This window comes from Prionailurus viverrinus, chromosome A1 (assembly GCF_022837055.1).
Source record: "Prionailurus viverrinus isolate Anna chromosome A1, UM_Priviv_1.0, whole genome shotgun sequence".
Lineage (NCBI taxonomy): Eukaryota > Metazoa > Chordata > Mammalia > Carnivora > Felidae > Prionailurus > Prionailurus viverrinus.
The window spans coordinates 186,169,623-186,183,913 of NC_062561.1; the positions used below are offsets into that span (position 1 = coordinate 186,169,623).

The 14,291-nt window shown below is 37.5% G+C and overlaps 1 protein-coding gene across 5 annotated transcripts in view; it reads right to left on the reverse strand.

Annotated features, from left to right (window-relative positions):
• MAT2B (methionine adenosyltransferase 2B) overlaps positions 1–14,291 on the reverse strand; it is a 156,169-nt gene that overhangs the window by 128,206 nt on the left and 13,672 nt on the right. For 3 of the 5 annotated variants that reach the window (XM_047864680.1, XM_047864480.1, XM_047864615.1), the window contains exons 5-7: positions 12,577–12,770; positions 11,116–11,229; positions 9,569–10,499 (exon numbers count right to left, since the gene is read on the reverse strand). In XM_047864680.1, the coding sequence (XP_047720636.1) occupies positions 10,329–10,499; positions 11,116–11,229; positions 12,577–12,770 (479 nt within the window). In that variant the 3' untranslated portion in view covers positions 9,569–10,328. Of the gene's footprint in view, positions 1–4,760; positions 4,921–4,962; positions 4,974–7,298; positions 7,956–9,568; positions 10,500–11,115; positions 11,230–12,576; positions 12,771–14,291 lie in introns of those variants that run through there. The other 2 variants (XR_007153394.1, XR_007153382.1) reach the window with 2 other exon arrangements.

Consider the following 14,291-nt stretch of genomic DNA (forward strand, 5'->3'; position numbering starts at 1 on the left):
GCCATCAGTTTACAACTAGCAAGAAGGGACTAAATTCTATCAACAACCTAAATTGGCAGGAAACTTATTCTTCCCTAGAGCCTTCAGAAGGGAATATGGCCTGAAAACACTTTGATTTTAGCCCAGGGAGAGTTCTGTCAGACTTCTGACCTACAGAACTGTGAGATAATACATTTGAGTTGTTTAAGCTACTAGATAGGTGGTAATTTGTTAAAGCTGCATAGAAAAATCAACACATTGTCTACATAGTATAAGATCCTACTTTTTTTTTTAAAGTAAACTCTATGTGCAACGTGGAGCCTAAACTCACGATTCCAAGACCAAGAGTCATATACTTGACTGACTGAGCCAGACAGGTACCCCTGTAACATCCTTTTTATATATCCAGATCATCCTTGAAGTATCCAACAACAGATTTAATATTAATTGTATTATCATACAGCATTTAGCCCTGTGCAATGGAAATTCAAATACTGTTTGGTAAAATCAAATTAAATTATAATCTCACAGGGGCACCTGGGTGGCTCAGTCGGTTAGGCGGCTGACTTCGGCTCAGGTCATGATCTCGCGGCCCATGAGTTCGAGCCCCGCGTCGGGCTCTGTGCTGACTGCTCAGAGCCTGGAGCCTGTTTCAGATTCTGTGTCTCCCTCTCTCTCTGACCCTCCCCTGTTCATGCTGTCTCTCTGTCTCAAAAATAAATAAACGTTAAAAAAAAATTAAAAAAAAAATTATAATCTCACAAATGGAAAACAAAGAATCTAGTGTCCTTTCAGGAAGCTGGCATTATTAACTTAAGGACACTGATTGGGACATTGGGTAAAGGATGAAAATTATTGGCTTTGTTTTTAGATCAACACTGTTAAGATGCCCTGCTGACTCTTAATCATCTCCTAAGAACTGCTCTTGGAAGGAATAGAACTTTTGTTTCTCAATTTTAAAGCTTAGCCTTGGCATTCTGTAATAAGAGGTCCACAGGACTTCAAAGAATTCTAGGTCTTTTCAACTAAAAAACAGTCCAAATACAATAGGAATCATGACTAACAACAGCATCACCTTTTCTAGGTGAATGCAGGCAATATTAATAACCAAAAATAAAATGGTTAGTTTGGTGCTTCATTTATATTAAGTGATGGATAAATTCACCTAAGATACTTTTGTTCCTGTTGAAGCTAATCAACTTTCCCAAATACATATGGCAAAGAATAGCCATTCAAGTGAGCCAGGACATCACAAAATCTGTTATGGAGGCATTAAGCTAAAGAAAACAGAGTGTTCAGTTCATAAAGTGGGTCAGGAAGAGATTCATGATCCAAGCCTATAAAAATCAATACAAGTAAGGTGTTCCATTTTAAGATAGTGGATGGAAGACACGTATCAAATTTTGTTTCCTCCCAAAATCCCAGTGAAAGAAATTTTTGAACAAAAGTCAAGATAGCAAGGACAGAGAGAACAAGGAAGCAGACAACAGTAAAAAAATTTTGGAAGCTAGAAGGCAAAGAGGACTAATAGCTAACAATTTAACCAACACCCCAAAACTGAATTATAGCCAATGGCTGGGAGAGCTAAGAACCAACATAATTTACTCTAAAAATCCTCAAAGTCTCAGGACCAGATAGATAACTCTGAATTCTAGGTGAGAGGGAAGGGGAAGAGTAAAGAGAAGTGGGTTAAATTAGATTCCCTGATCCCGTCCCCAACACCCCCAGATTAATGGACTTCTATTCTAGAGAGACTGGACTGGAAGGGTGTGAGATGGGCAGGGTGAGGATGGAGGAACTGCACTGAAAAGGGGAGGATTAAGTGAATTTATGAAGGCTCAATGCTAATCACAGGAACTCTGAACTGTGAGGGAACTCACATCATCTAGCAAGGAACCCAAAACTGCTTAACCTGTATCTTGAGACTAGATCTCTACTGGATGAATTGCACAATCTTAAGAAAGCCTGTTATATGTAAGGTAAACTTGGTTCTATCAAAGGCCCTCAACAATTACTAATTATGGAATCTCTAAGATCTAATTAACATAGAACAAGATGGTGTGAGTGAATTCCTGGGTAGTTACGAGTGCCACCACCAGCCCCCAAGGCTAGCTTCCCTTATAGCTTTTAAAATACAGTGCTATAAATATATTTTCCTCATTATTTACAAAACATTTTGTTCACTCTAGTTTACTGTATTTTAAGAATCCAGTATACAAAACATGTAACATACATGTTTGTAACATACATGTTTGTACTTGTAACATACAAAATACATATTAATCGGCTGTGTAATCAATAAGGCTTCCAGGGACATCTGGGTGGCTTAGTTGGTTAAGTGCCCAATTCTTGATTTTGGCTCAGGTCATGATCTCAGTTGAGATCAAGCCCCGAAAGGGGCTCTGCACTGGCAGTGCAGAGCCTACTTGGGACTCTCTTTCTTGCTCTTGCTCTCTCAATAAATAAACATTAAAAAAAAACAAAAACAACAACAACAACAAAAAAAAAAACCAGAAAATAAGTTTTGGGAAAAAAAAAAAGACAGAAATTGGAAGTCTTGTGCACTATTGATGGGAATGTAAAATGACACAGCCACCATGGAAAACAGTATGACAGCTCCTCAAAAAACTGAAAAACAGAATTACCATATAATCTAGCAATTCCACTTCTCAGTATGTACTCAAAAGAAGTGAAAGCGTGGTCTTGAAGCAACACAGGACATCCACATTCACTGCAGCATTATTCATAACAGCCAAGAGTTGGAAGCATCCATGGATAAATAAACAAAATGTGGCATATACATTACATTGGGGTATTATTCAACCTTAAAAATAAAAGAAATTCTGACACATTACAACATGGCTGAATGTGGGGGATAAGCTTAGGAATCCCCTGGGCTTACACCAATGGGTTGACAAGGCATAAAGAAATACAAAGTCATAAAATGCTCACACCCGAGTTTGGGTAAACCAGATTGGCATCCCAAGAATAGGGAGGTTCAAAGGTGCCAGGATTAGGGAGGTGCAAAGGCACCCAAAATAGGGAGGGCGTGCAGAGCCCCCAAAAGACAGAGGGAGAGGCAAAGGCCTGAAATAGAGATGGTACAAAGGTGCCCATTACACAGGTATAGGAAATAAACAAGAGTAGATGTTCAGGGTGGAAGCACCCCCAATTTAGTACTATAACAGAAAAGTTCCTTTCACCGTAGCATAGGGGCAGGTTAGGTAAATTGGTGAATTAGACTATGGACTGGACCGCTGCGCTGCAGGCAAAGCAGCCCAGAGCGGAGATGGTTAACAAAAGAAAAAGTGCTTTGTCAACCCTGAGGTTATATCCCCTATCTGTCTCATCCCTGGCTAGCTAAGATAAACAGAGGTGCTACCTCATGTCTGCTGTGAACAACCTCCCTCCCGACTGCCCAGCCCCCAGATTTTGTTTTGTATTAACCCAAACCCCTAACCACAAATATCCTTAAGATCCCCTTTCCCTCACATCCACAAGTTAATATTCACAGATTCATTATCCCTTTGTACACGTCCATCGCCATGTTTGTAAGCCTTCTGATCCTAATAAAAACGGGGCAAGGACCCTTATTCAGGGCTCTTGTCTTTTCCTGGACATTAGCCATCTCTCGCTTTAATCCTGAGTCCACTCTTCTGCTGGCCAAAAGAGAACTTAGACTTAGAGTCTATGACAGATGAACCTTGAGGACATTAGGCCAAGTGAAAGAAGTTGGTCACAAAAAGACAAATACTGCATGGTTCCACTTATATGAAGTACCTAGAATAGTCTAGTTCATAAAGAGAGAAAGTAGAATGGTGGTTGCCAGGGCCACGGGGAAAAGGAAACAGGAAGTTGTTTAATGGACATAATTTCAGTTTTACAAGATGCAAAAGTTCTATAACTTTGTTGGTGAATATACTTCACTACTGAATTATACACTTCAAAATGGTTAAGATGGCAAATTTTGTGTTATGTGTATTTTTACCACAATTAAAAAAAAGTTTTTTTAAGTGAGTATAATGGTTAACTCTGGAGGGAGAGGTGGCACTGTAGTGGTTAATTCTGTGACAATTTGTCTAGGCCACAAAGTGCCCAGAGCAAACGTTATTCTAGGTGTTTCTGGGAGGGTGTTTTATTTTATTTATTTATTTATTTGGTGCAAAAAGGTGATTTTATTAAAGCAGGGGGACAAGACCCATGGGCAGAAAGAGCTGCCTATGAGGGTGTTTTAGAGGAGATTAATATTTAAATCAGTGGACAGTGAGTAAAGCAGACTGCCCTCCATCATGTGTGTGGGCCTCAATTCAAGTGACCAGCAGACAGCAGACAGCCTGGTACTACAACAGACTGCCTTTGGACTCAAACTGAAAGATTGACTCTTCTGGATTCCAGCCTGCCAGTCCACCCTACCAATTTTGAATTTGCCAGCCTTCATAATCGTAGAGTCCATTCATTATCATAAATTCTCTCAACATATGTACACACCTTATTGTTTCTGTTTCTCTGGAGAACCCTAATACACGTAGAATAGGAGAAAGGCATACAGTAGTTTCCCTTATCTACGTGGGATATGTTCCAAGACCTTCCAGTGGATGTCTGAAACAGTGGACAGTACTGAATCCTATATAGTTTTTCCTATACATACATACTTATGATAAAGTTTCATTTATAAATAAGCAACGTAAAAGATTAACAATAGCTAATAACAGAACTATAATATACTGTAAAATAAGTTACGTGAATGTGGTTTCTCGCTCAAAATGTTGTATGGTACTCACCCTTCTTCTTGTGATGATAGATGAGAAAATGCCTATGTGATGAGATGAAGTGAGGTGAATGACGTAGGCATTGGGACGTAACATTAAGCTACTACTGTCCTTCTGACCATACGTCAGAAGGAGAATCATCTGCTTCTGGATCACGGTTGACTGCAGGTAACTGAAACCACAGAAAGCGAAACTGCAGATAAGGGGGGACTACTGTATGAGAGACTTGCTAAGGGATCCGTAATGTTCTATTTCTTAACCTGGGTTGTTGTATATGGTATTTATCATTATTCTTTAAACTGCATACACATTTTAAGCACTTTTGTATGTATGTCTTATCACAATTTAGAACAATTTAACTTAAATTCTAAGATTGGGATGAAACCAATCTATTTACCAAAGTTCATATCTAGGTTTCTTAACCCTTCAAATTTTTAAATAAATAACCTGGGCCTGCTAAGCCCATCTGTACCTGGAGATGATCTTAACTTAAATTGGTTTAGCTGACTTAAGTGGATCATGTGTGATGGATCTATAATGAATCACTTAACAGTAATGAAGAATGCTTTGAGTTTGACATTTTTAAAGATGATTATCCCTCATGCTGCTGAGAGATGTCATCAAACTAGACAGACAACGGTGCCATTTCAGACTTTTTCCATCATCCATCCTTGTCCTCTAGTTCCTCTAGAATACTTCCAAAGGCCAGAACCCTCATCACCCTTTCAACTATCCAGTAACTTAGTATGTACTAAGCACATAAAGCCTGATGGAGAGAATAAAAAATTATTCCCAGACCGTCAACATGCCCAAGTGTTTAACTTATCCTGGGTAAGTTTTGGCATCTCACATTAAAACATTCTATAACCAGGACGCCTGGCTGGCTCAGTCACAAGAGCATATGACTCTTAATCTTGGAGTTGTGAATTCAAGTCCCATATTGGGTACAGAGATTACTTAACAAACTTACTTAAAAAACAAAAAACATTTTGAAACCTCTATACCAAGTTTACATTTCAAAGGCTGCTTTTTTTGAGTTCTTTAACTGGGGGAAAATTAAAATTATTCAATATGTTGTATGTTTGTCAAAAATCAGAATGAAGATGGGATCCATGGAAAGCAAAACAATTGTGGCAATGAGCTGAGCAATTTCATGGCCATCTTTTGATATTAAGCCAATTGCAAAAAAAAAAGCCCACCCCACAACAATTTTTAAAAAGTGGGACAGGGGGAGCACCTGGCTGGCTCAGTTGGTAGAACATGAACTCTTCATCTCAGGGTCATGTATGCAAGCCCCACGTTGGGTATGGAGCCTACTTTAAGTAAAAAACTTCAAAATAAATCAACTGCAAATACAGGAATTTTAACTTATCCAATTTCCAGAGACATAATTAAGTACATATAAATTCAAGTATTTTGCATTTGTGTGGCAAAATACAGAACTTCAGAAGCTGTTACACTAAACAGGGTGCAAGAATAATTTATCTTATTTAACATCTTTCAGGGGCACCTGGGTGGCTCAGTCAGTTAAGCATCCACTCTTGGATCTCGGTTCAGGTCATGGTCCCAAGGTTTCTGAGACTGAGCCCCACAGCAGGCTCTGGGCTGATAGCACATATGAGCCTGCTTGGGATTCTCTGTCTCTTGTGCCACCCCAAAAATAAATAAACTAAAAAAAAAAATCTTTTAAAATGTATTTCCAAAATACTAAGCATATGCTCACTGTATAAATTTGGAAAATATAAAAAAATCACTAAGAAAAAACTACTCGTAATGCTACTTCTGGAGGGAAACTCCTATGTCTTATGTCAGAAAGTGCAGCTGACAGAGTGTCTAAGCATAGGTTCCTCCACACACTCCCAAGTTCTTCCCCCAGGGACTTGGTTGAGTCCACTGCTGCTTTTACTAATTATCTGTGCTCTAGGCATTTCCACAACAGACCTGTGAAACAGGTGGTATTATTCCCACTTAACTCTAAAAAGAAACTGGAACTCAAAGGAAAAATAACTTGACAGGAGCAAGTGTTAGAACCACATTGAAATCCAGATTTGAAGGTTCCTCTTCATCTACATTAATACTGCCCTCAAGCCAGAAAATTCTCTCTTGACTAACCTCCACAACTGAATTAAATCTGGCTTATTTACTACTAAGTATGATTTGGTTTTCAAAGAGATAATTTAATTTAGACTCCAACAGTAATTTCTCCTACAGATTTTATTGGACAGTTGGATGTTTCCTATTTCCACTTTTCTTCATACACTCAGATCCATTTCAAGCTCTTTTCCTATTTTGATAATGAATTTTTTCTGAATGTATTCTTATTCCACAGACTGATATATCCGGTACCTGCAGAATATACCTGTGAGCTTACAGGTCTGTGGACATATAGTAGAAAAGAAGGTCTCACAAACTTAAGTGCTTTATACACTGGGCTCACTGAAGGCATGCTCTAAAATTCTGATAACCTATAGCACATCATCAAGAAACAAATTAAATAAATTCTGGTTCATTCACTGATAGAATGGAATATATATGGCTATGGAAGAATACCTAGTTCCTTCTTTGGTGCTCTGCATGTACGTGGTACTTCTGTGGCTGTTGGTGCAGTGCCTCATCAGCTGGGGGAGGGACGGGGTGGCCTCAAACAGGCCATGGCCTAGAGTTCAGGCATGCTCAACTGGCTCATGGAGGTCTATGATGAGGGTAGCAGAAGAACTTGGTGTGATCAGAATTGTTCTAATCAAAAAAATTGTTTTCTTTTTAAGTTTATTTATGTATTTGGATAAAGGGAGAGAGAGAGAGAGAGGAGAGAGAGAGAGAGAGAGAGAGAGAGAGAAAATCCCAGGCAGGCTTGGTGCTGCCACCACAGAGAGCGATGCAGGGCTCGAACTCACAAACTGTGAGATCACGACCCTGAGCTGAAATCAAGAGTTGGACGCTCAATCAGGCCACCCAGGCACCCCCAGAAGAATGGTTCTTATAGGTGACTTGAGCCAATTAGTAAGCATATTAAGAACAGTGGAGCTAGGTTTCTGTCAGAGAATGGAGCTACAAACACAGGAAAAAAAAAGAAAGCTAAAATAAACCCTGTGGGGCAATATTGGCATTGGAAGTATCAATGTGAATTTACAGTTTCTTATACGGAGAGATGTCAGAAGTCACGATCATGAAGAGAAAACAACACTGAGGAACTGTTCCAGGTTGAAGCTGAAAAACAGTAAGAAATACTATGAGTTATCGTAGACTGCATAGACTTATAAAGGACATTACTGGGAACAACTTATGTGAACAGGGTCTATGGACTGGGTAATAATGTATCCATATTAATTTCTTGATTTTGAAGGTTACATTATGGGGTTAAGTAGAAGAGCATTCTGATTTTTAGAAATTATACACTGACGTTTAGATACTAAGTGGATGATTAAAAGGCATGTCTGCAACTTACTCTTAAATGTTCAGGAAAAAACCATACTCTGTGTTAAGAGAAAGAAAAAATGATAGGATAAATGTGGCTAAATGTTGATAATTGGGAAATATGAAGGGGGATACAGACTTTCTTTGTGCTATTCTGGCAACTTTTCCTTAAGACTGAAATTTCAGGGGAACTGGTTGGCTCATTCGGCAGGGGCATGGAACTCTTGATCTCAGGGCTGTGAGTTTCAGCCCTACGTCGGTAAAGATTGCTTAAAAATAAATTCTTAGAAAAAAAAAAAAGATCAAAATTTCACAGTGAATTGTAAAAAAAACAAAAACAAAACCAAATATAGACATTCTTTATAATATAAAGACATATTAATTTTTTTTAATTTAGTACAGAAAAATGTGTATTAGCTACTATTTGTAGGAAGGGACAATTACATACATGTATGTACACACACATAGGTAGTGAGTGTATTCTTACAGATACAGAGTGTCTGCAGAAACATACAAGGATCTGACCTACATTGGTTTCCGCCACAGATGGAAAGTCAGTAGCTAAAGAAGAATGAGAAAGGTTTTTTACTCTGAAACTTTTCAATTTCGTACTTTGTAAAAGTAACAAAAAAAATGCTTTAATTAGGTGGGTGCTTAAATTTAAGTGCCAGGCTGGCTACTTTAGAAGCATCCAGGGAAATTTTAAAACTAGATTAGCAGGCCTCAATTCCAGAAATTCTATTTCAGTGGCTCCAGGTTAGGGGTCAGATATCTCTAAAATTTCCTAATTTGAAAATATAACATGGTTTGGGAATTGGTGCTTTAACCAAATTACCCAAACCAGATTCTCTCTAAACTAAAAATCTAAGTAATTAGGAACTTAGAAACAAATACTTTTTGTCCAATGAAGGATACGATCATAACCTAGGGAAAGGATATTCTAGAAGCGAAATCAGAAAATCTAAACCAGGGTTTGCACTGACTCTTGAGTTGAAGTCAAGGCATTTACAAGTCACTCCACCATTCTGAATCCTTATTAAGGACAAAAAATATCTTTGAGGCTAAGGTCACCTGAATACTACTTAGTATAGATAATACATTCAAATACTCTGTATTCCTCAGAAGGAACATTCTATGTAAATATGTAGCAAGATTACATAGTTATGTTTAGTTAAAAAAACAATCAGTTGGCAAAAGTAGATACAAGATCTGTAACATTCTGCATCTCAAGTGGTGAGTTCACCAGTGTTCATTATTGGTTTATAAACTTCGATAGTAACTATATTTTCTTATCTGCATCAGATTTAACACCAGAACGTAATTTTTAAAAATGCAAGCAACAAAATAACAATGAGTGTAGATGTGCGGTCCTTACATTTAAAAAGTAAATAAAAGAAAACTAAGCATTACCATGCCAGCAGTACATGTTTATTATTATTCGTGAATGGCCCCGAAGACTTACAAGGCCCATGTTTATTAGTATAACCACAGATATGAAATATCACTTAGTGACATGGAGTGAAAAGGACAGTTTTACACATATTAAAAAAATACATACACATTCACACATAGTCTCTCTGTCAAGTGCTCACCATACACTGCTACAAAAGCAGGAGGCATCAAGCTGCAGGAGTTCCAATTACACATAACTTGTTGAAACATCTCAAGCTTAAAAACTGCACTTAGGTTGCAAAAATAAAGTTTCTTTCTTCAAACATTTTGATCAGAGCTCAAGCAATGCAAATAATGAACACCAATGATTTTCATACTACTTAACACACTTTAAAACATAAAAGGGTCGACAGTTGCAAAAGTCCTGAAAATGTAGAGGTTATAGGAATGAACAATGCATTTCATCCAAGAAAAAGTCTACAGTAGATCCGTCTCATCCTGGCTCGTAAATATTTAAGAATCATAATTTACTATACTCAAAGTTAAGCCAGAATAAACAAAATGATAAACAGAAAAATCATTACTTCAAATGAGGCATTATTGCCCTTAGTTTCTTTAGACAATTTCACTAGTGCAAGAGCATCATTTACCTGAAAGATCATGAGTCACAATTAAAGAGCACTCATACAAAACTATTTCCTTTTTTCTTTAAAAAGTGCCACATACTGTACTTCTCAATTAAAAAAAAAAAAAAAAAAGCAAACTGCACATACACTAATGAAAGACCGTTTGTCTCCATCTCTTGTCAATGAGGAAAGGCCAGAGTGATTCTTTGATTCCAATTCGAAATGGTGTTCGCTGGCCAATGCCCAAGGTCTCTAATTTGGAGCAGTCAAGCTGAGCATTTCTTGGACGTTGTGCTCCTAAGACAGGACTGTCAGTTATCTTTAAAGAAAAATAGAAACAAAAGTGTTTGAAACAAGTAAAAAGCCCATGTTGAGGTTTTATATTCTCTATTTGACTCTGTCCTTACTGCAAATCTGTCTGATTCCTGGAAAAATATACAAATAAACAAATAAGACAATACTTTTTTCTATAAACTTCACCAGTACTCATGGGCTTCCTTGTACATGATGATTTAGAGATAAGTAACAATATAAACCACCAGCAAACACGCAAAGTGAACTTTAATTAGTACTAGAAAATAAAGTCCTTCAATATTTTTAAAGCAACAAGAAAAATTTTATCAACAATACATACTATCGTGACAGATCTGGGCTTTCAACAAGTGAGGTTTTAAAATGCCACGTACTGGGTGGCTCAGTCAGTTGAGCGTCCAACTTCGGCTCAGTTCCTGATCTCACCGTTAATGGGCTCGAGCCCCTCAATGGGCTCTGTGCTGAGCGCTCAAAGCCTGGAGCCTGCTTTCGATTCTGAGTCCCCCCATCTCTGTCCCTCCCCTGCTCATGCTCTCTCAAAAGTGAATAAGCATTAAAAAAACCATTTTTTTAATAAAATAAAATAAAACAAAACAAAACAAAACAAAATGCCATGTACTTACAGGTCTTAAGTGACTGCTGGGGAGATTGAAAGCATCTGCGATTGCACATGCCATTTCATACTTAGTCATCTGTTCATTGCCAGACCAGTGAAAGGTTCCTTTAATTGATGGATCCTAATAAAGACACAAGAATTCAAAATAGGATCAACTTTTTCAGCTGAGCGGAATGGTAGGTGTGACAGAAAAGCGAATTTAACAGGTCCAAGAATTGAAACACATCCCTCCTTTCTGGAATGCTCTCCACAAGGTATCTAAAATCAAATTCCTATAAATATACCCAGCTAAACATGAGAAGTAATTTCTTGAATTTAGGCTTAAGAATTTTTTTAAATAAAAATATAAATGACTCCAATTTTATTTAGTGGGAATCCTAAAAATGATTACAGATTTTTATGGAAACAGGCCCATTTAATGAGTATTTCTAATTATTCTAAGAAGCTAAAACCAAAACTGTTAAGAATCATTTTGAGGTAATTAGTCATAACATCATTAAATACTAGTATAGTACATATTTAAAATACAAATTTTTATGTGTTAAAAAACTGTAGACAAACTTATTACTATTCTAAAATAAATCAGTCTCATCTTACCATGAATACTCTACTTCGTTCCGACTTTTTCATGTCTAAAACTAACTCCCATTCTAATATCTAAAAATATTACAAATCATTCTTAAAAAGGCTGAAATTATAAATTCCTATGTAGATTCATTCTTCTTTGGCACTACACAGATCTTAAACAAAATAATTTTTTTTTTTTAAAGATTCTATTTTTAAGTAATCTCCACACCTAACATTGGACTCAAACTCACAACCCTGAGATCAAGAGTCACACGCTCTACAGAATGAGCCAGTCAGGTGCCCCAAACAGAGTAACGTCTTAAAGACATTAGATTATTTTGTCATCCAAAGAAAAAAATACAAGTTTCTAGTCATCTTGCAATAAAAGAATGACAGACAGGTTCCATAGTATATAAGAAATCAATTCAAACACAAGAGCATAATATTTTTACTATTTATAAATATAGCCTACTACTGCAAACCACTTTTGTTTGGTCTCTTTGTCGTTCTAAAAATTTTAAATAAAAACTTGCAGTTGTTTCTTTATATTATTAATTAAAAACTATTATTTAAGGGGCGCCTGGGTGGCTCAGGCAGTTAAGCATCCAACTTTGGCTCAGGTCATGATCTCAAAGTTCGTGATTTTAAGCTCCACATCCGGCTCTGCACTGGCGGTGCAAAACCTGCTTGGGATTCTCTCTCTCTCTCTGCCCCTTCACTTGTGCGCATGCAATCTCTCTCTCTCCCAAAATAAATATATAAACTTAAAAAAAAAAACAAAAAAAACCTCAATGATTTTCCATCACTTTAAAAAGAAAGAAATATTAGCAAAGAAAGCAAAAGCACTGTGACTTTCACTCAATTGTGGAAATCAGAAATTCTTCCTTCCCAAGATTCTCACCAGCATCCTCTTTTCTGCTAACTGGCGACACACAGTGGCTACATCTTTGACGTGTGTGGGGAACCTCTGCTGCCAGTGGTCCATGTTTGCAGACTTGTTACTGAACTGCACTTTATCAAACATAACAGTCACAGCACTTTCGTCAAGCTTTTCGACTTCTCCATACAAAACAGGAATTCTCAAAACAGCAGCTCCTATGAATTAATTAAAAAAAAAAAAAATCTTTAAAAAAATCTTTTAAAGCTGACTGGTTCTTATCTTAAGTCCTGATATAAAATGAAAGTATGCGGATTTAAACTAGATTGTAGGAAACTTGCAATGTACCAAAATGACATATGGCTTCTCTGTAATAAGGCCCATTTAATGAATGTGATACTTTCTTTTTAATTTTTTTTAAATGTTTATTTGTTTTTGACAGAGAGACAGAGCATGAGGAGGGGAGGGGCAGAGACACAGGGAGACAGAGAAGGGGAAGCAGGCTCCAGGCTCCGACCTGTCAGCACAGAGCCCGACGCGGGGCTCGAACTCACAGACCATGAGATCACGACCTGAGCCGAAGTCAGATGCTCAACGGACTGAGCCACCCAGGCGCCCCATATGTAATACTGAGTTTTTAACGTTTATTTATTTTTGGGACAGAGAGAGACAGAGCATGAATGGGGGAGGGGCAGAGAGAGAGGGAGACACAGAATCGGAAACAGGCTCCAGGCTCTGAGCCATCAGCCCAGAGCCTGACGCGGGGCTCGAACTCACGGACCGCGAGATCGTGACCTGGCTGAAGTCGGACGCTTAACCGACTGCGCCACCCAGGCGCCCCAATACTGAGTTTTTAAAGGTCTCTGTCATTTGGGGTATTTTTATATATTATTTTCAACAATCCTAGTAATGAAGAAATTCAACCGGTCATGACAACTAAACACAGTAAGTGATCTTTGACTTATTAAAGAATAAAAAAATAAGAAATAAAGTGCATTGAAGGCCATTATTAGGACAAGTGGGAAAATTCCTATATAAACAATATGTATAGTATAACATTATATTAATGTTACGTTTCCTGAGTGTGATAACTACATTGTAATTATGTAAGAACATTCTTATTAAAAGATAAATGGCATAGTAAACTATTCTGGGGTAGAATTCAACCAATTCTTGAATTTCAATTCTTGAAACCACTGAGTAAAGAATTATGATATATTTAGATTTTATGTTGGTCCCTAATGAGCTGTCACAACAGACTGGATAATTAACACCTTAACTGAAAATTAACAAACTATTTTTTTTTCAAATATTTATTTTATTTTTGAGACAGAGGTCACAAGTGGGGAGGGGCAGAGAGAGAGGGAGACAGAGGATCCAGAGCAGGATCCACACTGACAGCAGAGAGCCCAACACGGGGCTCAAACCCACGAACCAGGAGATCATGACTTGAGCAGAAGCTGGAAGCTTAACCAACTGAGCCATCCAGGCACCCCACAAAGCATTTTTAATTAAATCAACATATTGGATAACTGTGTATAGAAATGCATTCAAGGATGATTCCTGCATGATAATTTAGAATATTAAAAAAATACATATCCTGGAAATCTACATTAGAGGATGCTTCTCAAAGACAGTACAGTCTAGGGCAGTGCAAGGAATCATTACATCAAGTACTATATAGCCATTGATAGGAAAAAGATAACCCAGAGATGATTCACTATGTATTAAAATACAAA